At 40.6% G+C, this 26632-nt stretch overlaps 1 protein-coding gene across 1 annotated transcript in view; it reads right to left on the bottom strand.

Moving 5' to 3' along the window:
- Positions 1-242: 242 nt before the first annotated feature.
- LOC126282035 (vascular endothelial growth factor receptor kdr-like) overlaps positions 243-26632 on the bottom strand; it is a 234689-nt gene continuing 208299 nt past the window's right edge. The window contains exons 11-13 of the mRNA XM_049981447.1: positions 25507-25662; positions 8537-8692; positions 243-2866 (exon numbers count right to left, since the gene is read on the bottom strand). Of these exons, the coding sequence (XP_049837404.1) occupies positions 2781-2866; positions 8537-8692; positions 25507-25662 (398 nt within the window). The 3' untranslated portion in view covers positions 243-2780. The remainder of the gene's footprint in view (positions 2867-8536; positions 8693-25506; positions 25663-26632) is intronic.

The following is a 26632-nucleotide window of genomic DNA, read 5'->3' as shown; positions in this document are numbered from 1 at the left end:
TATGGCTGAGTACAGTAACCGCCTCAGAAAAACATGTTTTTAATATTACAACTGGAATATTATTAAGCCCACAAGAATTATTGCTTCTAAGAGAGTACATAATTTTCCTGATTTCCCCAGAAGTGCCACACAGGATGTGTGTTGAGGACAATAGGCCCTTCAGAGTAAGTTAAAATGTAGGCCTAACATCAATTGCATGAAAGGTGCAAGATTTTGTGTCTCTGAAAGAAAGAGTGACAAAATTACAATTAGGCATGTTTATTTTTTATTACATAAGTCATTTACAACCATTCAAATAGCAACAATGTTATGGTACAGCACCCAAATATTCTGCATCTAATTGTCACCATCATGCTGCACATGTGGTTCTTTGAAAGCATAGATGACACATGGAGGTAATGATCACTCGAAACATTTTATGTGGTCAAAATAGAAATCTTGTTGCTGCAGATTACAAAATGCTACCATACAATGTTGCAGGCAATATACATTGCTAACTAACATTGCCACTCATTGGAAACAATCCAATATCAACCAGCTTTTATGTTTGGCTTTTAGCATACATACATTTCAGCTATCAAAAGTTAAAAGTTTACAAATGTAGAAAAGTAACATCATATATCTGTTTTAGAGTATGCATTCTTAAGTTTGGCATCTAATTGAAACTGTTATAGAAATACAGTTATACTACTAGTTATAAATTGATAGCTAAGTAGCCATTTGTATCAAAATTATTTACTTCAGTTCTATCATTAAATTCAACATCTATGTTTACTTATAAATTTTTATGTCATCTTGTGCTATAAACCTTGTTATGGTGTCAAAAGCACTCCTAGATGTATTTACAAAAACTGGCAGGTTTAGAGTGCCTTTTAAAATTTTACTCTGCGTTTCTCGTAGACCTCGCACTGAAAGGGGATGAGATTTATATCACAATCTGTTATGTCACCACACTATCAGTAGGGGGTGCCCAACATAACAATTGTATGCTGTCAGATGGGGCAAGGTATGTAATTGAGATGCATTCTCACAATTGATGTTATTATTTTCCTAGACTTTTCTAGACTTTGCAAACCATGGCTATTTTAGTATGAATTGCGGAAACCTTGCATAATTTTTATCTCTTGTTTTTGACTGTCATAAAAGAATAATATCAACAGTATGTGTGGATTCAGTTGCCTGAGTCTGCAGTCATGTGTGTGAGTTGCATTTGTGTGAGAGTGTGGGTGTGTGTGTGTGCATATGTGTGTCTATTGTTGACGAAGGCCTTAATGGCTGAAAGCTTTAGTTGTGAGAGCTTTTTTGTTGTGCTTATCTGCGACTCAGCATCTCCACTATATAGTGAGTAGCAACTTTCCTTCTCATAATATTGTTACATTCCATCCTGGCTTTTCCATTATTTGAAAAGAATAATTTTGATTCCCAGGAGGCAGTCTGTGTCTGGGGTTTTGTCTTCTTGATGTTGTACGTTTTGCTAGTTGAGTAATGCAGAAGTATTTTTGTGTGTTCATGGAGAAGTACTGTTTATGGAGAAGACACTGTGCTGGTCTTTTGTTTCTATTACTATTAGAATTTATCAATGTGGTGGTAATAAATGGTTTGTATAAACTTAAAAACCCATATTCTAAAAGTGAAAAAAGAACTTCACGGTTTATTTAAGAGCTTCATCTACAAGCCACCACTTGTTACTGTAGGTATATTTCAGCTCTAGGTTTTGAATGATATTTAATCATTAAATAGTAATAAAACAAGGAATCAGATGTAGTAACCATCATATGGTTATGTATAGTCTCTGTAAAAGAAATTGAAACAGTCGTGTCATGGTTGAGTTTAGCTGACAGTGTAAAACAAACAAACAAAAAAATAACAAACGTAAATGTTGTAGTCACTAACAAATGAAAATACATAAAAGGGTGGGGCAAATGGAGTGGAAAGGGGAGACAAATTCACACTCTGATTTATCTGATTACCAATAAATGTGGACTGAGGCCTAATGGTCACTGGGAAACAAATCCCTAATAACTGTATAAAATCTTCCTAATGTGCACAACAGAGGTACTTTATTTTGTATAAATTATACCCATATGAAACACTTAATTTTGCTATGTCATGAATAGCTACCAATTGTGATGAGAGACCTAAAATCAAAGCTTAATTATGTGCAGATAATCCTTTGAAACAGCATGTAATGGAGATGGAACAGTTATATCTTAGCCCTTCACTGATTCAGTGTTCACAATCTAAATGTACCTAAAATAAAAACCACAGCTCATACTTTAAGCTACAATGAATTTTAACACTTGCAATGCTGATAATGTACTGAGAAAGTAGATAAAATAAGTATCACAACATTTATTCACTAAAAATCTTTGAATATATCATTTCACTATTGGTATTTCTTGCATGGTCTAGCACTATACAAGGGTAGTTTTCTGTGTCTTCCAATTTTGCATTAAATATTTTTAATTGTCTTCTTCCTGTTGTTAAATGGTGCCCACAGCTCACTGGAGGCTCTATCTCTGTTTCTTCTACAGTGATATGTTCACTCTGTTTGTTAGGAAATCAAGTACAGGTACAAAATATCAAAACACTGTATTACATCAAAACACTTTCATCACTATAAATTTATAAACAGTCAATACACCATTTGTATCTACTCAAGTCCCTCTCCATGGATTAAAGGCACAATGAAGTAACTAGAAAAGAATTAAAATATTGCTCATCTCATTTGGCACTATTCATTTCAAAGCAACCTTTGTTGAGGTGCATACGGTAATTATTCACTCTATCGTCACATTCTCACAAATTTTCACATGCTGCAAATTGGTCTCATCAGTGGCTGGTCTTGTTACAGAATCTGGATTTTCTGTACAAACAAGAAACAATAGATTAACTTTTTGGTAGAGGTGCATGTTACTATATCATGAAAATTATGAAACTTAAAGGTTAAAATAATTCTGCAAAGAACTATAAACCCCCACTCCCATCCCTGACACACACACACACACACACACACACACACACACACACACACACACACACACACTTGGAGGGTGAGGAGGCAACGAAAAGTTAAGGTTGAAAAATGTTACAATTTCACTGGGCTTAAGTCATGCCATATGCATCAAAACCCAAGTAAACATCCATGAGACCACCACATGAATAATACCCCAGGTGCAGTGATGAAGGTTAGAGTTACAAATCTGGGATGTACTTATGCTGCTTGGGGAAGCTGTTAACCTAGGGTGGTACCCACATGGTACCTGTCAGTGGCCAGGAGGTACCAAAATGAATTCCAATTAATGACTGTACAGCAGTAGCTGCCAGTCAAATGACTCCATATTATACAAGGACACAAGATCTGCTTCAGATGTTATAGTGTAACACTAAAACTAAAAGACTATATTTTTACCAGCTGTGTGGCAAACTTGCCAATTAATTTGAACATTTATTGAGAATTTCCTTTGTGAGGACCTTCAAAGAAACATTCACACATTATATGTTTTTGTGTTTTGAACACTAGAGATGTTTCAGATAAATGTTAGGTGATTCATTACTGTAGTAATAATTTGAAGTCTTTTTCTAGTTTTGTAGTAACATGAGTGTTGTGGTAAAAATATGAGCTACTTTACATAGTGTTGTTTGGAGGATTTATTTTATTACCTAATTAATAATTTTCTACTGTACTACAGGTAAAGCATTCAGCAAACTATTTATTGTGTGTGAAGATTTATTTCATGGTACCTTTTTTCAGATGCAGCACAAAACAGTAAGCATTCATTAGACCCATCACAAACATCAGCTCTCATAGTAATTCTTGTAACAAATTGTTTATGCACAAGAAATTCTTATGCTTTATTGCTCCGTTGAATGCATGTTCTAGCAAATTCTCATGCACAATTAATGAGAAGCCACTCCAGTTCCTAATAAGAACTTTATTAAGTGCATGACCAATTTCAGCCTTTATATCAAGCCATTTTCAAGTGGATCCAAAAACTGTGCTGTAGGGAACCCTCTCTAATGTGAAGATATAAAGGCTTCAGTCTGGCTGTAGGCTTAATAAGGTTCTTATTAGCAACTGGAGTGACTTTTCATTAAATGAGCATGCAGTTGTTTAATCTGCAACCCCCCTCCCCTCTCCCCAACATGGAGGGGATTCTGGAAAGGTGTGTAATGTGGCAAACCAAGATGGACTACACTATCACATATAAGCATCCTGATCCACATTTTCCCTCATTACACAAATGCTAAAATTCTTGTCTCTGCTTATTCATTTATGTCATTTACTCAGAAATTTGTTACCAATACACGCCATGCAACATAATTATTTTTATCTGTTTTAAAATAATTTATTTTGTCAATCACATAATACTACTATGTTTTCTAATTCACACATAATATGTGATGAAGTATAACTACCAGTCAAACTCACATAACTATATAATACACAGAAAATGTCAGAAATTCTGATCATACTTAAATCAATTAAATAATCAAAAACCTAATTATCACTTAATGTTAGTACTGACTATTTATAAATTTGAGATATAATTCTTGAATATGTTACTGTTTTGAGCAATCCATCTGTTTCCATATTTCAATATGTACACCACAGTGTGATTTAATTAATTACTATGCACATTTGTAATTGTAAATTTTTCAGATTGTAATTTCAACAACATGTAAGCAAATTGTAACTGTTATGATGCTATAAATACTTGGGTGCCTGAGGCCATAAGTTGGTTAGTTGTGTTTTTGTTGTTTTTCAACAGGAAGGGCACCAAGACACCTCTTAAATTGTTGTTGTTGTTGTGGTCTTCAGTCTTGAGACTCGTTTGATGCAGCTCTCCATGCTACTCTATCCTGTGCGAGATTCTTCATCTCCCAGTACCTACTGCAACCTACATCCTTCTGAATCTGCTTAGTGTATTTATCTCTTGGTCTCCCTCTATGATTTTTATCCTCCACGCTGCCCTCCAATACTAAATTGGTGATCCCTTGATGTCTCAGAACATGTCCTACCAACTGATCTCTTCTTCTAGTCAAATTGTGCCAAAAGCTCCTCTTCTCCCCGTTTCTATTCAACACCTCCTCATTAGTTATTTGATCTACCCATCTAATCTTAAGCATACTTCTGAAGCACCACATTTCGAAAGTTTCTATTCTCTTCTTGTCTAAACTATTTTATCGTCCACATTTCACTTCCATACATGGCTACGCTCCATACAAATACTTTCAGAAATGATTCCTGACATTTAAATCTATACTCAATGTTAACAAATTTCTCTTCTTCAGAAACGCTTTCCTTGCCATTGTCAGTCTACCTTTTATATCCTCTCTACTCCGACCATCATCAGTTATTTTGCTCCCCAAATAGCAAAACTCCTTTACTACTTTAAGTGTCTCATTTCCTAATCTAATTCCCTCAGCATCTCCCGACTTAATTTGACTACATTCCATTAACCTCGTTTTGCTTTTGTTTATGTTCATCTTATACCCTCCTTTCAAGACACTGTTCATTCCATTCAACTGCTCTTCCAAGCCCTTTGGCAAACCTCAATTTTTTTATTTCTTCTCCATGGATTTTAATATCTACTCCAAACTTTTCTTTTGTTTCCGTTATTGCTTGCTCAATATACAGTTTGAATAAAATCGGGGACAGGCTACAACCCTGTCTCACTCCCTTGCCAACCATTGCTTCCCTTTCATACCCCTCGACTCTTATAACTGCCATCTGCTTTCTGTACAAATTGTAAATAGTTTTTCGCTCCCTGTATTTTACTCCTGCCACCTTCAGAATTTGAAAGAGAGTATTCCAATCAACATTGTCAAAAGATTTCTCTAAGTTTACAAATGTTAGAAACATAGGTTTGCCTTTCCTTAATCTTTCTTCTAAGATAAGTTGTAGGGTCAGTATTGCCTCACATGTTCTACGGAATCCAAACTGATCTTCCCCGAGGTCTGCTTCTACAAGTTTTTCCACTCGTCTGTAAAGAATTTGCGTTACTATTTTGCAGCCATGACTTATTAATCTGATATTTTGGTAATTTTCACATTTGTCAACAACTGCTTTCTTTGGGATTGGAATTATTATATTCTTCTTGTAGTCTGAGGATATTTCGCCTGTCTCATACATCTTGCTCACCAGATGGTAGAGTTTTGTCAGGACTGGCTCTCCCAAGACTTTCAATAGTTCTAAAGGAATGTTGTCTACTCCAGGAGCCTTGTTTTGACTCAGATCTTTCAGTGCTCTCTCAAACTCTTCACACAGTATCATATCTCTCATTTCATCTTCATCTACATCCTCTTCCATTCCCATAATATTGTCCTCAAGTACATTGCCCTTGTATAGACCGTCTATATACTCCTTCCACCTTTCTGCTTCCCCTTCTTTGCTTAGAACTGGGTTTTCATCAAAGCTCTTGATATTCATGCAAGTGGTTCTCCTTTCTCCAAAGGTCGCTTTAATTTTCCTGTAGGCAGTATCTATCTTACCCCTCGTGAGATAAGCCTCTACATCCTTACATTTGTCCTCTAGTCATCCCTGCTTAGCTATTCTGCACTTCCTGTTGATATCATTTTTGAGACATTTGTATTCCTTTTTGCCTGCTTCATTTACTGCATTTTTATATTTTCTCCTTTCATGAACTAAATTCAATATTTCTTTTGTTACCCAAGGGTTTCTACTAGCCCTCGTCTTTTTACCTATTTCATCCTCTGCTGCCTTCACTATTTTATCCCTCAAAGCTACCCATTCTTCTTCTACTGTATTTCTTTCTCCCATTCATGTCAATTGTTCCCTTACACTCTCCCTGAAACTCTGTACAACCTCTAGTTCCTTCAGTTTATCCAGGTCCCATCTCCTTAAATTCCCTCCTTTTTGCAGTTTCTTCAGTTTTAATCTACAGTTCATACCAATAGATTGCGGTCAGAGTCCACATCTGCCCCTGGAAGTGTCTTACAATTTAAAACCTGGTTACTAAATCTCTGTCTTACCATTATATAATCTATCTGATACATCTTAGTATATCCAGGGTTCTTCCACGTATACAACCTTCTTTCATGATTCTTAAACCAAGTGTTAGCTATGATTAAGTTATGCTGTGCGCAAAATTCTACCAGGCAGCTTCCTCTTTCATTTCTTAGCCCCAATCCATATTCACCTACTATGTTTCCTTCTATCCCTTTTCCTACTCTTGAATTCCAGTCACCCTTGACTATTAAATTTTCGTCTCCCTTTGCTACCTGAATAATTTCTTTTATCTTATCATACATTTCATCAATTTCTTCATTATCTGCAGAGCAACTTGTACTACTGTAGTAAGCGTGGGCTTTGTGCCTATCTTGGCCACAATAATGCGTTCACTATACTGTTTGTAGTAGTTTACCTGTACTCCTATTTTTTTTATTCATTATTAAACCTACTCCTGCATTACCCCCATTTGATTTTGTATTTATAACCCTGTAGTCACCTGACCAAAAGTCTTGTTCCTCCTGCCACTGAACTTCACTAATTCCCACTATATCTGACTTTAACCTATCCATTTCCCTTTTTAAATTTTCTAACCTACCTGCCCGATTAAGGAATCTGACGTTCCACACCCTGATCCATAGAATGCCAGTTTTCTTTCTCCTGATACCAACGTCCTCCTGAGTAGTCCCCGCCTGGAGAACTGAATGGGGGACTATTTTACCTCCGGAATATATTACCCAAGAGGACGCCATCATCATTTAATCATACAGTAAAGCTGCATGTGCTCGGGAAAAATTATGGCTGTAGTTTCCCCTTGCTTTCAGCCGTTCGCAGTACCAGTACAGCAAGGCCATTTTGGTTAGTGTTACAAGGCCAGATCAGTCTATCATTCAGACAGTTGCCCCTGCAACTACTGAAAAGGCTGCTGCCCCTCTTCAGGAACCACACGTTTGTCTGGCCTCTCAACAGATACCCCTCCGTTGTGGTTGCTCCTACGGTACGGCTATCCGTATCGTTGAGGCACGCGAGCCTCCCCACCAATGGCAAGGTCCATAGTTCATGGGGGGAGGCCTCTTAAAGTAATCATTCCAAATCCATTAATAACCATGCAAATCCAGTGCCGATGTGGGACAAAGGTAATGAAAAAGAAGAAGAAGGAGACAACACATCACTGAAGTAGTATCTGGGTAGTGGGCAATTCACAATCAAAATTTATGTTCTACATCTAGTTAGCCATATGGAACTGACACAGGAATCATTCTGATTAGAATATTATCTTGTTGTAACCATGGAACTGTTACCTTGTTGTTATGGTTTCAGTATGCCTAGAGACTACATTGGACAGTAACGAGTACTGTGCCAGTGAAATATATCCATAAAAGCTCAGGTCTCATGCTTTTAATCACCATTACAGAAAACACAATTGTTACCTTAACTTTTAAATTTGCTCCCATTGTAAGCAAACACACAACCTCTCCTAATCAGTGTTCACTTCCATGTTGTATTAGAATATTCTGTTCAGCACTATAATAAATTATATAAAGTGAAAAGGAAATAACTTACCTTTCACTGTGAAAGTTAAAATTGTATCTAAGCAACTGCTTGGACTGGGTGTACAAGCAACACATTTATATTCAGCACGATCAGACTCCGATGCATTTGCAATTATCAACTCTGACTGAAATGAGTAAGCTGTTTCTCCTTGCCGTATTGAAATACCTGATAACATAGGTTGTCTTATTAACATTTTGGAACAATAATATTCCTTCATTCACAGGAATAATGAAATCAAATGTACTCAACAAGAAAAGTGACCAATGCTTTCAAGCCACAAGAAAGAGTGAACTGCAAGGTTTAATATGCATAATAAAAACTACATGTTTGCATATTCTGAATTCCTTGTTTATTAGAATTACAGTTAATAATGAAATGAGAATAACAAATATGTAATGACAGGGCTGCAAAAGATGAAACTGGGAATTGCATACAGAGTCAATATTTTAAGTTGGTGCATATTTTGAAGTACAATGAGACAACTAGATTTAGCAAATACTCTACCAATGGCAGAACTTTCTTTTTTGTTTATCAAACACTTTCTAAACAACTGACAAGCAAACAGGTCTTCTCCATTTACTCTCTGATAAAATATTACTCAGTGAGGTCTCATTATTTGCTTAGACACTAAGCAATTCTGATGCATTTTCTAAAATAGCAATGTACACTCTTATGGACCAGTCCTCCAAAAAATCTGAAGCATCATTAATTAAAGTCTGCATCTGAAAACATTAGGCAATGGAATTACAATAAGGTGACAAAAGTCATGGGATAGCAGTATGCACATATATATACAAATGGCTGTTGTACTGCATTCACAAGTTATAAGAGGGCAGTTCATTGGCAGAGCTGTCATTTGTACTCAGATGATTCACTTGAAAAGGTTTCCAATGTGAATATGGCCACATGGTGGGAATTAACAGAATTTGAATGTGGAATGGATGTTGGAGCTAGATGCTTGGAATAAAACATTTCAGAACTTGTAAGGAATTCAATATTCTGAGATTCGCAGTGTCAAGATAATGCCGAGCATACCATATTTTGGGGGTTATCTCTCAACATCTCAATATGGACAATGATTGGCTGACAGCTGTCACTTACCAGCTGAGAGCAGCAGCATTTGCATAGAGTTGTCAGTGCTAACAGACAAGCAACACTGAATGAAATAACCACAAAAATTTACATTGGACATAAAACAGATTACGTTAGGATAGCAAGGCAAAATTTGGTGTTAATGGGCTATGGTGGCAGATAACGGACATCTGTGCCTTTGCTAACAGCATGGCATCACCTGCAGTGCCTCTCCTGGGCTCGAGGCCATATCTGTTGGGCCATAGATGACAGGGAAACCTTAGGCTGGTCAGATGAGTCCAAATTTCAGTTGGTATGAGATGATAGTAGGGACTATGCATTGAGGCAGACTATGCAGGGTCATGGACCCTAGTTATCAACAAGGCACTGTGCAAGCTGGTGGTGGCTTCTTAAACGTGTGAGCTGTGTTTAGACGGAATGGATTGAATCCTCTGGTCCAACTGAACCAATCATTGAGTGGCAAATGATTACATTCAGCTACACAAAGACCATCTACAGCCATCTGTTGACTTCATGTTCCCAAACAAAAATGGAATTTTTGTGAATGACAGTGCACTGTCACTGGGCCACAACTGTTTGTCGTTGGTTTGTTGAATATTCTGGACAATTTGATTGAAGGATTTAGCCTGCCAGATCACCTGACAAGAATCTCATTGAAGATTTGTGGGACATAATCAAGAGGCCAGTTTGTGCACAAAACCCTACACTCCCAACACATTTGCTATTATGGACAGCTATAGACGCAGTCTGGCTCAAAATTCCCAAGGGGACTTCCAACAACTTTTTGAGTACGTGCCACATTGAGTTGCTGCACTACACCCGGCAAAGGAGGTGTGGCATGGTATTAGGGGATATCCCATGACTTGTCATCTCAGTGTATTGCTAGTTTTGGTCATTGCACACAACTCAGGAATAATACCACAAATTTTGGCCTGAAGTACAGATTACTACTATAATGAATATGAAATATTTACCCTCTTAGTACAAAGGTATTTATGCTGCTACTGCACACAATGTAAAATTAATTCTTGAATGCAAGTATTACATTCCAATATTAATGAACAGAAAATCATATATGAGGATTTTTTTTTTTTCATTCGTCCTGAAAAATCAAGTTATTGGTGTTGGTGTAAAAGCCTGTTTAATCACAATAGCTACCAGTGACACAAATAGCTCTTTTTATCATTTTTATTTGTAGTGTATCTAGTATTTTAGAATATAATTTTTGTGCACTGCATTCAAACTTTAAACTACTTCAGTACTGATTAAAATTGTTAATATGGGATGGCACTTAGCTCTGACAATGCACAGTGTAATTCATGTTTTCCAATAATCTGGTGAATGTTGTCGTGTGTGAGGGGAAAAATTCTGAATATTGATAACTTTTTCATGTCCACAATGATTACATGTGTGTAATGGTATTAATTACACCACACAATCCTGGTGAAATCAGAAGCAACATTGTTTATGATCTCTATTATTTTTGAACTAACATTAACCTTGTTGTGTCTGAAACCATGTGAAGAGGCACATTCAATACAGAGCACTATGGGCCTCCATTCTCCTGTACATTGGAAGTACTGTGGGGAGTACCAACTTGAACCTAGAAAGTATAGTCGGATAAGAAGTTCTAGACAAGAATCGGGAGTTTGGCTCTTGAAAACCACTCATGGAGGGCACTGAGGATTTTGTGACACCAGGTGATGTCATAAGCCCTAAGCAAGTTGAAGAAGGCAGCAATAAGATGTTGACATGGGACAAAAGATGACCCAATAGCAGACTCCAGGCAAATAAAATAGTCAGCAGTAGAACAGCCTTGGCAAAAACCACCCTTGGACAGAGTCAAAAGACTCTGAGACTCATGATACAACCACAGTCATCAGATCACTATACACTCCCGCAACTTGCAGAGAACATTAAGGAGGCTAAATGGGCAATAGCTGTTCACTCAAGGGAGCGTTTACCTGGTTTCAGTACTGGAATGATCAAGCTCTTTCATCACTGAGACGGGAATTCACTCTCGCTCCAGGCACAGTTGAAAATGGCAACGATATGATGTTGGCAATTCACTGATAAGTGTTTGAGCATTTGGCTGTGGATGTGGTCTGGCATCAAAGCCATGTCACGGCAAAGGCTAGGGCACTGAGGAACTCCCACTCATTGAATGGAGCATTATAAGGTTCCAGATGACTTGTAATAAATTGTAAAGGAAGTCACTCTATTCACTGTTTGAGGACATGCAGTATGGACTGGTAAATCTCAAATGCAGAGGCTTGAGCATAACGGAAGGCAAAATGTTCAGCAACAGCATCTGGATCACTATTCACAGAGATATCAGGTACACCCATAGGATACTGGTGTATACAGAGTCATCAAATCTTTGTACAAACCTGTGAAGGAGTGCTATGTGTTCCAATGGTAGCAACATATTGCTCCCAGCATCCTCACTTCTGTCATTTTATGAGGTGGCAGACCTGGTCTGGAGCTGTTTAAAGGCAATGAGGTGCTCCATAAACAGATGTCACTTATAGTGTGTGAGAGACTGCCTGCTATCTCTAGTGGCCATGGCAATTTCAGCGGTCCACCAAGGTACTGCGTTCCAATGTGAAATCATAAGGAAGAGGGGATAGCCAAGTCAGCTGCCAATAGAATGGGTGCAGTTTTGCTCCAGAAAACTGTATAAATACCTCTAGGTGGCGTGGTTTGTAGGATGACAGCAGTGGTGAAAGTATCCCAAACAGCCTTGAGGAGAGCCCATGTGGATGGATGGATAGGTGAGCAATGCCAAGAGAGAGTCAAAATTATCAAAAAAGTTAACTCTCTGACAGTTCTTCATAGGTTTTCCAGTGGATGGATGGGAGACGACCTGGACTGCAAATGGAAAGATCAATAGCTACACTGAAGTGTGTGGGAATACAAATTTTCAAAAGGTGAAGACTGAGCTTTGTGAGCATGTTTTCAACAGCTTTATCATGGCCAGTGGTTGTCATTCCACCCCACAAAGGGTTGCAGGCATTGAAGCCACCCAATAGTATAAAGGGTGGAGGGAGTTAAGAAAACAGTATAACACATTAAGGAACATTTCATTATCATGAGGGAGGTAAACATTACAGATGTTAAATTCCAGAGATGTCTTCATGTGAAGAGCCACAACCTTCAAAGTTGTATTGAGTTGCACATGTTCACTGTAGATGGAGTCCAGAATACACATGCAAACACCCCCTGACACTCTTTGATAGTGGGTGGGATTCTTAAAATAGCTCATATAGCAGCAGATAGTACAGATATACATTGCTGGAAAACAAGTTTCCTGAAGTGAAATGCAAATGTCACAGCTCAGCCAAGTGGTGGAAAAAATTGCTACAGTTCAGCTAGAAGATCATGCTATCAGTATCCTGTGTGGGCTGTGACAAAGCAAGCTGGGATCTTTTTACTTCCTATCTTGTTTTGCCATCTGCCTCCTTAGATTCATTTTATCTTAATTTTTGCCTAATTACTTTTAACATAAGTGAGTATAATCTGCATTTTCATAAAAGGGAAAGGCTGGCTCTCAGTCTTAAAGAGTATAGCACCAGATCTAATTTTGTGCTTAGTTTTGTGTATGTCATCAATTTCCTGATTTATTTTGACCATTCCTAGTTAATATATTTTGTTATAAGGTGAAATAATAAATTGTTTCGTGACTTAAATTCTATTGTTGACTTACAAACAAATATAAATTCTGTAATAATTATAAACATTAGAAAGAACAACTATTAGTATTCTCAGAGTATTTATTTGGCTCTATTCAAAAACACACTAGCAAAGCCAGCCCTTAATTAATTCCAAAATAATTACCAGGTTTGTCAAAATTATTGTTTGTGTAACTATATCTCTTAATTTCATTATTCAAGCAAATAATTCGGCCTAACCTTTGAGACAGAAGGAACTGTGAAAAAGGAGTAATTTTTAGATTTATTCAGTTAATTGACTGAATTATGTTTTAATTGTAATTTCTGTAACTTAAACAGCAAACAATGTATAATTTCAGTGAATATTGTTGTGAGGATATATAAAGGCCCGATCCTTGGTCCCAAGCCAGTCAGTTCACGGCCGATTTTCAGACGAGAACAACAATGCATCAACTTAATAAGTGCAACACAACTAGGCTTCATGTTAAAACAATGACAGTGTCTGTTCAATAGTGTCACACACACTGTATTACTCTGCAAGAACTGTGTAGTTAGGTTTTTACTGCTCATAGATGTTCAACGGTAAGCTATTCTAGCAGTATGCTGACGTTTGCTTGCAAACTATTAATGAGGCTTATCAAAAGTTAACCAACAGTGTACTGGTCATATAACAGTGTGATATTGCTGGGTTGTGAACAGTGAAAGTAAAGAACATCATTTACAGTAGTCAATGTTGAACTTCCAGCCCCCCACCCATTTTTCAGCCAGAACAACAACACAGTAGCCTACATCTACACCAGGGACTATCAACGAAGAAATAAAGCGCAGGCGAATGTCACAGGGCATAAAGAGGCAAAGGGGCCGTCAGGCCTCAGGACCACTTTCTGCAATTGGTTGTTAGGATAAACCACTAAAATACATTTTTTTCCAAATCAGGGTGTGTTGAGGGATTCCGGGGCTATAGGGGCCACCATGAATGCTGCCTCAGATACAGAGGGTGTCTAGTGGCACAGGGGCCAACAGACTCCCCTCCTTTTTGGAGAACTACTACTTGTCCTTAGACAATTTTGACTTTTGTGAGGACTTGTGTACTCCATATTCTGGAAAAAGAGGAGGAATGCTAAGTCCTATGAACTGCAACCAGTGGCCCCTTCAGCCACCATCTGGCATCCAGTTGCAGGTCAGCATAATCCGGGGAGGGGAGTGTCCTGGGGAACCCCTTTCTGTTCAGGTATGCTGGAGGTCAGCATTGCTTCTCCAGATGGAGGTGAGGAGTGGGGAACTGATGTTCACAGTGGATGGGGGGTTGACACTCTCAAAGGGGGTGTGAGGGAAGCAGTAGGAGAGGAATCCCCAACCACCATGACAGCAAGTGAAGTTGAGGGACCCCAAGGGTCAGAAAAGAAGATGAGGAGAGTGATGGCAGAGTCAGTAAAGTAGATGACATCATCATAGCAGTAGTGTATGCCATCATCACACATGTAAGAAGTATGTGATCATGTTTCTTCTTGGTCTCTTGAAATGTGAGGCAGTCAAGGTTCTTGTATTCCTAGATTTTCTTTGCTCATTTGAAAACAGTGCAGTCTGATGAACAGGGGGAATCGTGCTCCTCACAGGTAACACAGATGTGGGGACAGGCACAAAGAGCAACTGACAGCCTCAATCCCTATAAATGCAGCTGGCATTGCAACAGGAAGACACATGTCCAAATTGCATGCATTCATAGTACCACGTGGGAGGAGGAATATATGACTTGACATCAGAGCAATACACCATCACTCTGACCTTCTCAACAACAAGTTACCTTCAAAGGCCAAGATGAAGACACCAGTGTCCACTCTGTTATCTTTTGGTCCGCACCTGACATGACTGACAAAAAATACACTTTGTCAGTCCAAATAAGCATGCAACTTGTCATCAGTCTATAAAAGAAGATGTCAGTGGTAAATGATACCTTATGCCATATTCAGACTTTTATGGGGAGAGTTACAGTGACTGGAATGTCACCTAGCTTGCAGGCGAGCAACACCTGTGACTGGGCAGGGGAGGCCATTTTAAGCAGAATGGAGCTACTTTTCATTTTTTGTAAATTGCTGCCACTTCCTCAAACCAGTCCTTGAGATGTTCAATGAAGAACAATGGCTTTGTAGTCCATGTCCATCCTAGAACAAATCGTGTACTGCAGTAAGTATTTCTTGCCTTGGCTCTGAGCCCTATGTTCTGCCATTGCATAACCAGGGAACAGAATGTCTTGGGGGTCATACCTCTTCACATTATAAAATGTTTTAGCTTCATAAGAGACTGCTGTGGACATTCGGCAAGCAGCAGAAGAAAGTTTCATTTGCTTCATGTGCGAATCTTCTGCCATGGTACTATGGGGGCTCTCCACATGGGCACCACGCAGCCACAGCAATGTTTACCTGGCCAGTAAACCGTTATCTGGAGTCCTCATTTCCTAGCCATAATGGGCATATACTCCTTGGCTTGGGTGGGGAGCTTCCATCTCAGGCACCAACAGTGTGACCCCTGCACGTTCAGCAGGCTACCATTGAGTAGGTACTTGACGACCCACTTCCCATGGAATGGCTAACATGCTGGGTTTTGGGCATAGCACCATTGCAAGACAGAAGGGTACAAAGAGAGGAAGGCATAAAAGGTGGAATATACATCATACTGGAAATCTTCCCTGCATGATCCACACTTCTGAAAAATTTTAAAATAAGTAGCAAGTCAAGCCCAACAAAAGGACCATATTATTGATAATGAAAGGCTGTTTATTTATTTAATTGTATGGGTAGGGCCCCCCATCGGGCAGACCATTCGCAGGGTGCCAGTCTTTCAATTTGATGCCCCTTTGGTGACCTGCAGTAGATGAGGATGATAGGATGATGATGAGGACTGCACAACACCCAGTCCCAGGGCGGAGAAAATTCCCCGACCCAGCCGGAAATCGAACCCGGGCCCAGAGAACTGACAATCCGTCATGCTGACCATTCAGCTTCTGGGGGCAGGCATGAAAGACTGTATAAGATGAGACCATAAGAAAATGAGTGTCCAAAACATAAACCAGATCCTAGCACAACAGGCACCAAGAAGACCTTCCAATGGAAAGGTAGAGAGTAAAAAATGGAAAAGGAGAAAAACAGGTTTGCAGCACAGAAGGGCAAGTAGTGGTACAAGGGCTGTAGACCAGTGGCAGCTAAGCACAAAAGAATCGTGAGGCCCCGGGGGTGTTTTTTTGTAGGCAGCTCGAAGGCATATGAGAGGGTGGCCAAAAAACTGGAATTATTTTTTAAAAGTTATATATTTTCAAATTGTTTACAAAACAACCTTATTCACTTCGAAATACTCTCCATTACAACTAACACATTTGTCCCACTGATGCTTCCACTGTTTGAAACATTTTTTGTTGTCACCTTTAGAAATGGCTGACAGTTCCTCCTGCATTTACTTCTTGACTTCTTCAATGTTATCAAATGAGTGCCCTTCCATATGCCTTTTTATGCATGGAAATAAGAAAAAGTCACTTGGACCCAGGTCAGGTGAGAAGGTGCATGCAGCAGTGGAACCATGCCATTTTTAGCCAACAACTGTCAACTGTCTAACAGAGATGGCTGTGTGCGCAGATGCATGGTCGTGGTGGAAGAACTAGTCTCCTGTCTGCCAAAAAATTAGGTCTTTTTGATGAACACTGTTGCACATTCTTCTTAAGAAGATTCCAAATACAAGGTTTTATTGACAGTCTGACTTGGGGGGACAAACTCTGAATGAACGATGCCCTTGGCAAAAAAGAAAGAAAAAAGCATTGTGTTCATGTTTGATTTGACTTGATGACTTTTTTTGGACATTGATGTCTTCCATTGGGTTGACTGTTGCTTTGTTTCTGGATCATAACCAGAGCACCATGACTCATCACCAGTAATGACCTGTTACAGAAAATCTGGATCAGTTTTAAGCTGTTGTTTCAACTATGTTTCTTTTGATTGTTAGTCAGCACATGACAAACAAACTTGGTAGCAACCTGTTCCATTCCCAAATCTTCCAGCAAAATTCACTGAATGAAGCTCCAATATAACCCACTAATCTCTGACAGTTGATCAATTATCTGTTGAGGGTCTATGAGCACAAGCTCTTGAATTTTTTCGATAGTTTCATCGAATCGGACAGTTGATGGATGTCCAGAGCAATGTTTGTCATCAATCAACATGTCACCACACAGACACTTAAGTTTTTCCCATAGAATCATCTAGGTAAACTGTTTTCAACATTAAAACAGTTTCAGCAGCATTTTTACCAAGTAGAAAAAAATTTCATAAATGCATGTTGTTCACTTAAATTTGCCATCATAAGAAACAAAATAAGAACAAAACAGTGCTAGCTAAAACTATCACTGTAGATGAACAGAACACTCCAAGCTGACAAAATAGGCAGCACTGAACTGGCAATGAGTTGCAATGTACATGCTTAATGGCAGATATGCGTACTATACGTGCTCCGCCCACAGCAATGTTATTTAGGTCTTCTTTGGGTACTCCCTCAAATGTCAAATTGGACAGTATTCAGCATCTCCATATGATTAATTTGGCCTCAAAGCCTACATTATTAGGAAGGTTTCCAGGTTGTCATGGAAACACATGAAATGGAATCTGTATCAGGGGCATCAGGCCCTCTTCACTTCATTGTTAACCCATCCCACTTTCTTTTTAATGTGATCATTGTGTGTTATTTTACACTTCCTACAACTGATTTTTAGTCCTACTTTCAAACTTGCACTTGTAAATTCTTCCATTCATGTTTGAGGTTTATCTGCTCTAAAGGATAGCAGTACAAGTTGTTGTTGTTGTAAAAGTTGTTGGTAGTAGTAGTAGTAGTAGTAGTAGTAGTAGTAATAGAAGTAGTAGGATCATCGTCAGCAGCAGAAGTAATTTATTCATCCAAGGATCATATTAAAATGATATAGGATATGCTGGCTTAACAGAAGGTAAGGCTAATTCATTAATACAGATATATGAAAGTTCAGTTGTGCTTAATGAGGAGAGGACAGGTTGTCAGCCATGGCCTTCTTGAAGGAACCACCCCATAATCAGCAAAATATAGGCGATTGAGATATGTTCCACTAACACATATACCTTCTTAGTTATCCAGGTTCCTTATGAAGGCTGATGGAAACTATAGCATTTCTGCTATATTCTTCAGTATACAGGGTGGTTATAGTCAAACATTCCCCACTAAAGAGTGTCCCCATGAAAAACATGCAATCGCAGAACAATGAAACTCTGTGGAAACATTTTTAAGGACATGAGATATAATAAATAAACTGTTGAAAAAAAAACCATTTTAATTTCCACATGAGAAGCTAAAATTTGTTAATTAAGTAGCATGTTTACATTCCAGGTTACAAACATTGGTTAATATGACAACCACCTACATCCACGACAGCCTGGAACTGAGCTAGGGATACCATTTCACAACTGTTTGCAGCACTTTTTGAAAGATTGACCATGAAATGTTCAGCTGTCATAACACAGCTCAGTCAGTGCTTGAATATAGCACACTGCATTTTCAGACATGGCAACAGTAACTTATTCAACATTTTTTGATGCTACTGGTCATCACCCTCACAGCTACGTGCCCTGGTCAGCACAGATCTGTTCTGACACAGCTCCCTTCACCATCTGGTCAGATAAACTATCTCTTCACATCCGCTTTGCTCTGGCTTTTAGGTCTCCTGAACCAGTTGAGCAAAGAATGACGATTGCTGACAAGCTACATGATGCATCACTGCTCCACTTCGCCAGCCACTGCCTACCTGACAAGTCTCAGGTTCATCCTCTTTGCCCTGTGGCCAGATGTGGCTGGGGCCATACTGTGCTGACCGTTCCACTTGCTTCGGGAAGCAGTAAACAAGCAACTGGGATGTCACCGGCTTCGCCCGCGGTCACGCCCCCTCCTGCAACCGAATCTGCTGTGGCCAACAAACCGCAGCCACCACCACTGACAATGAAACTTCCACAGGAAATGCAACCCCACTACCCATACTGTTACTTCCACACACGGTTTGGTGAGGTGGCACAGAACTGCTGACCACCCTGCTACTTCCCAAATGCCAATCGCAGGCAGGTCTGGGTGCTGCCTCCAGCACACAACATGACAGGCAACCCCCAGAGCTCCATTCTCTCCGGGAATGACTGGATAATTGCAGACGACTTTACATTAAAGACATTTCGTTGGGATACCTTTTTGTAGTGGACACAGGCGTCAATAATTTGTTGCTGCCTACATCCTTACTGTCATCGAACATCCGCCCTCATCATACTTCACTGCAAGCCATGAATTCAACTAAACTACAATGCTCGAGTTCAACTTCACACGTCATCTCACTCTCTGCACACTGCAAACTCGAGTGGACTTTTTTAGTGTGTGAAATTGACGAACCTATACTAGGCATTGACTTCTTGTGACACCACAAACTTTCACCAGACCTAGTGTGAAACACCGTGTTTCACCATCTGTCCAAGACTCACTTGCCCTGTGCTCCGTCGAGCATACCCCCCCATGACACATTGGTCCGGGCTCATCTCATTCATATATGCTTGTCTCTGTCAACGACATTACAAGAAACCAGGCATAAGTGCCTTGTTGAGCTCAAACATGTTGCTCACCTACACAAGGAAAATTTTGAGCTCTCTCTCTGGCTCCACGGAACACAACTCAAGCTCTCCGAAGAAGCAAAGGAATTACAGACACCACAGCAAGGACAAAACAAGGTCAGCAAGTGTCCTGAATCTGCTTTCAATCCCAGCAATCGAGCCTCCATGTGTTTACCACCCACTACCCCTAGCAACTGTGCTATCAAGACTGCCATAACGTGTACTGACAGTTCTGCAGGGCCACACCCTCCTAACATAGCAACGTTTGATGCTCGGCCAGACACAAGTGCGCCTGCACGACGAGTGTCACATATTCCTGAACTGATGGTTCCTATCCCGCCCCTCATGGACAGCACCTCAAACTATGCCACTTCGGCTCATGCGCACCACTGTGTGACCGCCACTGACAATACAAACAGTGCACTCGTGCCAAGCATCTCAGCCGTGACCATGCTGCCACAGGCCACACCATTGGACAATGGACTCATTAACGGCTCCCGAGCTCTACCAAGCTCACCCGATCATGGTACCACTGCTTCAGGCCGGTGGCCATCTTGTCATGTTGACTCCTGGGGCACTTCGCCGTTTCGGCTCCTGTTGGATCTGCCAAGTGGCTCCAAACACCACGACCATGCCTCACCTGCCCTGCCCACCACACATTGCCACCAGCAACATTTCTGTCATCACCAACGGCATGGTTCACAAGCTTCGCATCACACCAGGTCCCCCGATATCCAGTAAACCATGTCGACTTTGTCCCGAGCACCTCTCCGACCATAAAAAGCAGATTTCTGAACCACTAAGCTCCGGCGTCATTGAAACCCCTGCCAGTAGCTGGTCTACACCCATACATATGACACCCAAGAAAGACGGGTCCTGGCACATGTGCGGAGACTACCGTCAACTAAATGCAAGAGCAATTATGGTCACCTACCCCATACCCAACATTGCTGACTTTACCAGTTCCCTCACAGGTGTGACAACGTTCTCTGTCATTGATTGCAAACCGGCTTACCAACAGATTCCCATGGCACCTGAAGATATCGAGAAGACAGCAATCACCACTCCAATTGGGTTATTTCAGTTTCGATTCATGCCCTTTGGTCTGAAAAATGCAACCCAGACCTGGCAACATTTCATCAACGCAGTGCTATTTGACCTAAAATTCTGCTTTGCATATCTTGATGACATTCTTGTGTTCAGCTCCTCCATCGAGGACAACATTCGACATGTGCAAACTGTTATGAACACTCTCACAGCAGCAGGCATCGAGACCAACCAGGCCAAATTACAGTTGCATCAACCTGCTGTCACTTTTCTTGGTTTTCGGGCCTCTGCCGATGGCATTTCACCGCCTCCTGAGAAAGTACAAACAATACTAAACCTACCCAAACTTTCGTCATTCAAAGAGCTACAGCGCTTTCTGGGGATAGTTAATTATTATTGCCGACATCTACCTTGGGCTGTGGAGATTCAGGCTCCACTGACAGACGCCTCGGCAGGCACCAACATTCTGGATCTCAGCCCATTCCACGGAGCCTTGCTATGACCGACTCTTTCACTGCCCTCAAAAATCTTTTTGTTGAGGCCTGCACCATCGTGCCTTCTCATCCCAATGTGCAGCTTTTCATCACCACAGATGTGAGCAATACTGCCATCGGCGCTGTCCTTAGCCAGACAATCGGCGGCCAAACTTCACCTCTGCATTTCTTCTCGCGCAAACTCATCAATGCACAGTGGAAATATTCCGTGTTTGACAGGGAGTTGCTCATGGTCTATGAAGCAATCAAGCATTTTAAGACTGACATCGAGGGATGCCCTTTCTATGTTCTATCAGACTACAAACCCATGGTTGCGGCCATTACAAACCCGCCAGCTGACCTGCCTCCTCGCTGCTTCAGATACATGGACTTCATATCTCATTTCACCACCGATGTCAGTCACATAAAGGGTGCTGACAATATAGTTGCTGATTTCTTTTCATGAGTCAATGCCGTCCATTCGCTGTTAGATCTCACTGAACTGCCTAACCTCCAACCCGCCGATGAGGAGACAGAAAACCTGATTTCAGACTCTACCTCTTTACTACACTTCATCCACAGCACCTTCCCTGGCATTTCTGGTGAGATCTGGTGCGACGACAGTACGGGCACATTACACCCCCTCATCCCAACCACGCTCCATCGAGCTGTCTTCAACACATTGCATAATTTAGCCCGATGTTCGTGCATCTGCCCACCTTGTAGCAGAGCACATTGTGTAGAGAAATGTGAACAAGGACTGCCAGCAATGGGCACGCTCCTGCGTCGCGTGCCAATGCTGCAAAGTAAACAAGCACATTTCACCCCCCCTCGGTGCCTATTCGATACCTCCCGGGTGTTTCCAGCATATTCATATTGACATTGTCGGCACTCCCTCCTCTCTAACGGCTTTCGTTATGTTCTCTTGTCCATCGACCGAACAACACGCTGGGTCGAGGCTGTCCCCCTCCCTAATATTATGGCAGAAACTGTTGCTCGAGCTTCGCCGAGTCATGGGTATCCCGTTTCAGATGTCCAGCTATCATCACGACTGACCAGGGCAGACAATTTGAGTCGGCCCTGTTCAACAAGATTTGAAACATTTGTGGCATCTGGCGCATCCATACCACAGCATATCACTCGCAAAGTGACGGGCTAGTTGAGCGCTGACACCGCACTTTCAAGGCGACTCTTTGATGCCACGACTCACTATGGATGGAAGCCCTTCCCCTTGTGCTACTCGGCGTTCGTGCGATCTATAAGGAAGACCTTAAATGCACAATAGCCGAGTTCGTATATGGCCAGAACATTGTTTTCCTGGCGAACTAGTGGGCCCTTCTGCCTCTCTCCCTCAGCCTGACATACTTCCTTCATGGACCGTGTCAGATGCCACTTCATCAACCTCCATATCCCTCCACCCACCAGCCATTCCCGCCCTAAGGTTCATGTCCCGAAATCTCTGGACAATTGCGAGTATGTCATGCTCCGAGATGACACTGTCCGTGCTCCCCTCCAACTGGCCCGTACAAAGTTCTTTGGTGCTCAGCCAACACTTATGAGATCCAGATGAAAGATTCAGCTGTTACAGTCTCTCTCAACAGACTTAAGCCTGCTCATGTCGAGCCTTCTTCTACCCCCCTTCAGGCCACAACCACGCCACTAAATTTCGTGGCTCACGATGCTCCGACCATTCCCTCCATGTTGGACTTACACACTCAATTGAGTGACTTGCAGCTCCAATTGTTGAGCTCTCCTCTGACCTCACCCCCTACTCCTGTCTCATGCACTCCGGTGAGTGACCACATGATCCCCATGTCGAGCTTACCTACGATCATGCCTTCACCACCGGACCCCTCGCCAGTCCCTTTGACCTCTCCTCTGTCGCCTGCCTTGGCCTGACGACTTTTTTCATGCACTCCCTTCTTGAACGTGCCCTCGGTCAAGGTGCTTGTGCCTGGCCCCCCAGACCTAATCCACAACTTCTCAATAATACTGTGTGATTATACACAGTTCATCATGTGTTTCTCTTCATCCAGTGCTCATGACACTACCTCCACCATTCCCTGCCACCTGGTGAAATATGTTCCCCTCCTGCCTGATGTCGACCTGGACATGCTTCATGTGTCCTCCTCATGCACCAGAGACATTATTGTCATCGCTCCGTTCCACTCGCAAACTGCCGGCCTACCTGTCACCGCACTACCAGCATGCCCGACTCGCTTCAACGACTTCGAGGTTCACTGGCCGAACCTTCCTTCGCGACATCTACCCACACAACTCCCCGATGACGCTGTTGAGATGACTGTGGTCCGGCTCCCACGGGTCACTACTGCCAATGCCATAGTCACACGTCAACTCCCCCCCCCCCCCCCCCTCCCCTGCCTCTCAAGAGTACTCCGTACTGCAGAGTGGGTGGGGGGGGAGGGGGGCGGGTAGGGGGTGGCGCCTAAGTGGTGCCGATGAGGTAGACACCAGCATCAATGTGAGTATTGTCTTTGAACGAAGCTAAGATTATCTTTGTGCAGTCAGTTCTTTGTAAGCCTTTGATGTGTTTAGGTGAATAAATGAACTACTGCACAATGGAAGCATTGTTTGGTGTAACCGACCCGAACTTTCCCTCACCTTATTTCTGTTAAACAAGCCAGTAGAGCTTCAGTTTAATTTATTAACATATTAATGTTTGCTGCAGCTGCTTTTCATAAACTTGCTATATTATAATGGATTTGATTTGAAATTTTGCTTCTGTTCCACATGCTTCCATATGCTGTTCCATGCAATATTTATTAATTTTTATGCTCTTAAGTGTGTGACAGTCACTGATGAATGTGGCAAATCCTCCATCCTCCATTTCTGCTCTGCGGAAGTGAAATGCTAACCTAAGTACTATAACCCTTAACGTATCTATACCAGTGGTCACATGATGTTCAATGTGGAGTATTAAATCAAATGGGTTTGATGACTAATTCACCAACTCAAGTACTGTAATTTCTCATTAATTTTATTCCTTAGCCCTCTACTATTTGGATTCAGCAAGGACAGCTGGTGTTTCACAATGACAGATGTAACTGCATGGAAGTAAATTTTTGGGGATTGCTAATAATCTTCAGTTAATAGCTGTTTGCACAGATTCAGTATCCTAGAATTATGTGGTTTAGTTTACATTTGGAATTGATTGTTTGCTTAAAGCCTAACTTCTCTTAAAACTACATTTCTTTCAATCTTCAGAACCCTAAAAGAGAAGCTGCTCTGATACTGGTAACCACTGGTATTTTACCATTTATGACCGTATGTTTTCTGGTATTAAACCAACCACTTCACCTTTCTCTTTCCATGCCTAGTATAATACCACCGACTGATAGTGCCAACAGTAACCAAAGAACATGTGATTTGGAGCTGCAAAAGCATCCTTTAAATCTCTTGTCCCAAAGACTTTTCTTTACACTGCCTGACGCCACTTTCCACGTCTCTCTACCCATCTACTTCCTTAACTAGTGCAGATATTTCCTAGCCCAGTCTGTTTCAGCCTGAAGGGCTACAATTTTCCCCTCCATCCCACTACATTTTCCTCTCTACTGCACATCCTGCAAAAGGATAACTAATTTACTCAATATTACCCAACACAGAGAGAAAAATGTAGACTGACGTGAAGCCTCCTATTACACAAAAGTTGTGTGGCATGTAACAAGAGTATAATCATTCACTGTTTAGTATAAGTGAAACAATTACTTGAAACTTCATTCATACCAAGTATATATTGTGTTGTTTAATGTTGTCATTGTATGTTTTTGGGAGTAAATCAAGTCTGCCCAGTCACAAGAAGAACTGTTGCTAAGTATAACATTGCTGTTACTCCTTGGAGACATTACACCCTCATTTTAGAAACTAAGTGTAATAGTATCTGAAACTGAAGCCAGTTTTCAGAGACACATATGAGTGCTTATACAATATTATGAAAAGCTGGATTGCAACATACTTCTAAACAACAACTTAAAATATTTATAGAATACAGTACTGGATTCCAGTATGTTTTCCATTTCTGAACTCACGCTTGGTATTACTGTATCCATCAATTTCCTCTCCATTTCTATACCATTTCATGTTATTAGTGAAATTATGACGAGATGCTCGGCATGTAAGATTGACTGTGTCTCCTTCTACAATTTCTTCTTGCACTGGTAATATTCCAAAACCATCTGCTACATCTGAAAATTTATGAAATATTGTCATTATGGCCAACAAACTGTAACAGGAAGAGTACTTGAAAATAGTTTGAATGGTTTGCTCTTCAAACGAGCAACTATTTTAAGGGAACAGTCCACATTTTAAAAGCATCCAAATTTGTAAAGCAAATAAAAGCTCTCTCAGAGTTGTGCCATATATTAGTTTGGTAACACATTCATTTCTCTTAAGTATACTTTCTTCTTTGTCATTTTTGGGTGGTGATAACGCATATAATGGAACAGATACTTTGTTTCTGAAATACTTAAAGATACAAATAAGGCACCAATACTGTGTTACCTACAAGTGTAGCATTATTAGTAATAGAGAATTGGACTTTCACTAATCTAATGGGTTTCAGCAACCAAAATTCTCAAAAACTATTTATGTGAGACAGTTAAGAAGCTACAGTGCATTCCTTTTCATTGACGAGTGCAGTATCCTCTCTATTTAGAGAGTACTGAATTGCCCTCATACAGTAATTGATTTTCATTGCACCAATTAAAAATCAACAGAAAAAAAGAATACACCAAAGAGGGAACAAGAGCAAATATTTAGTATCCACCAAAATAATTAGAGTAAAGCTGGCACACATCAATTTGGCACTGTAAGAGCTGTAAAATTTGCACATGTGTAATGACAAACAAGAGTGGTGAGCTATGCGACAAGCAGTGAACACATTTATTCAGCTGAGTATTAAACCTGTTTTCTTGCAGTATCAGTGTGTTTCTTTCAAGATGGTGGCATTGTGTGTGCAAATGAATAGTGTTCCTGCAAAAAATGGAAAAAAATGGTGGTAAAAGTAAAGTGCATGTGAATTGTAGGACCAAAATCATGAAGTTAAATGAGCATATTTCTAGCCTTCAGTTAATCATTAGTGCACTAAGTAGTGATATCTCTGAACTTCAAAAAGAAATGAGTGAGCCATTAGGCAAAGAAAAGTCTACTTCTTTT

This window comes from Schistocerca gregaria, chromosome 7 (genome assembly GCF_023897955.1).
Source record: "Schistocerca gregaria isolate iqSchGreg1 chromosome 7, iqSchGreg1.2, whole genome shotgun sequence".
Taxonomy (NCBI): Eukaryota; Metazoa; Arthropoda; class Insecta; order Orthoptera; family Acrididae; genus Schistocerca; species Schistocerca gregaria.
Note: the sequence above shows the minus strand (reverse complement) of the source record. Positions and strands in the feature narration are given on the sequence as shown.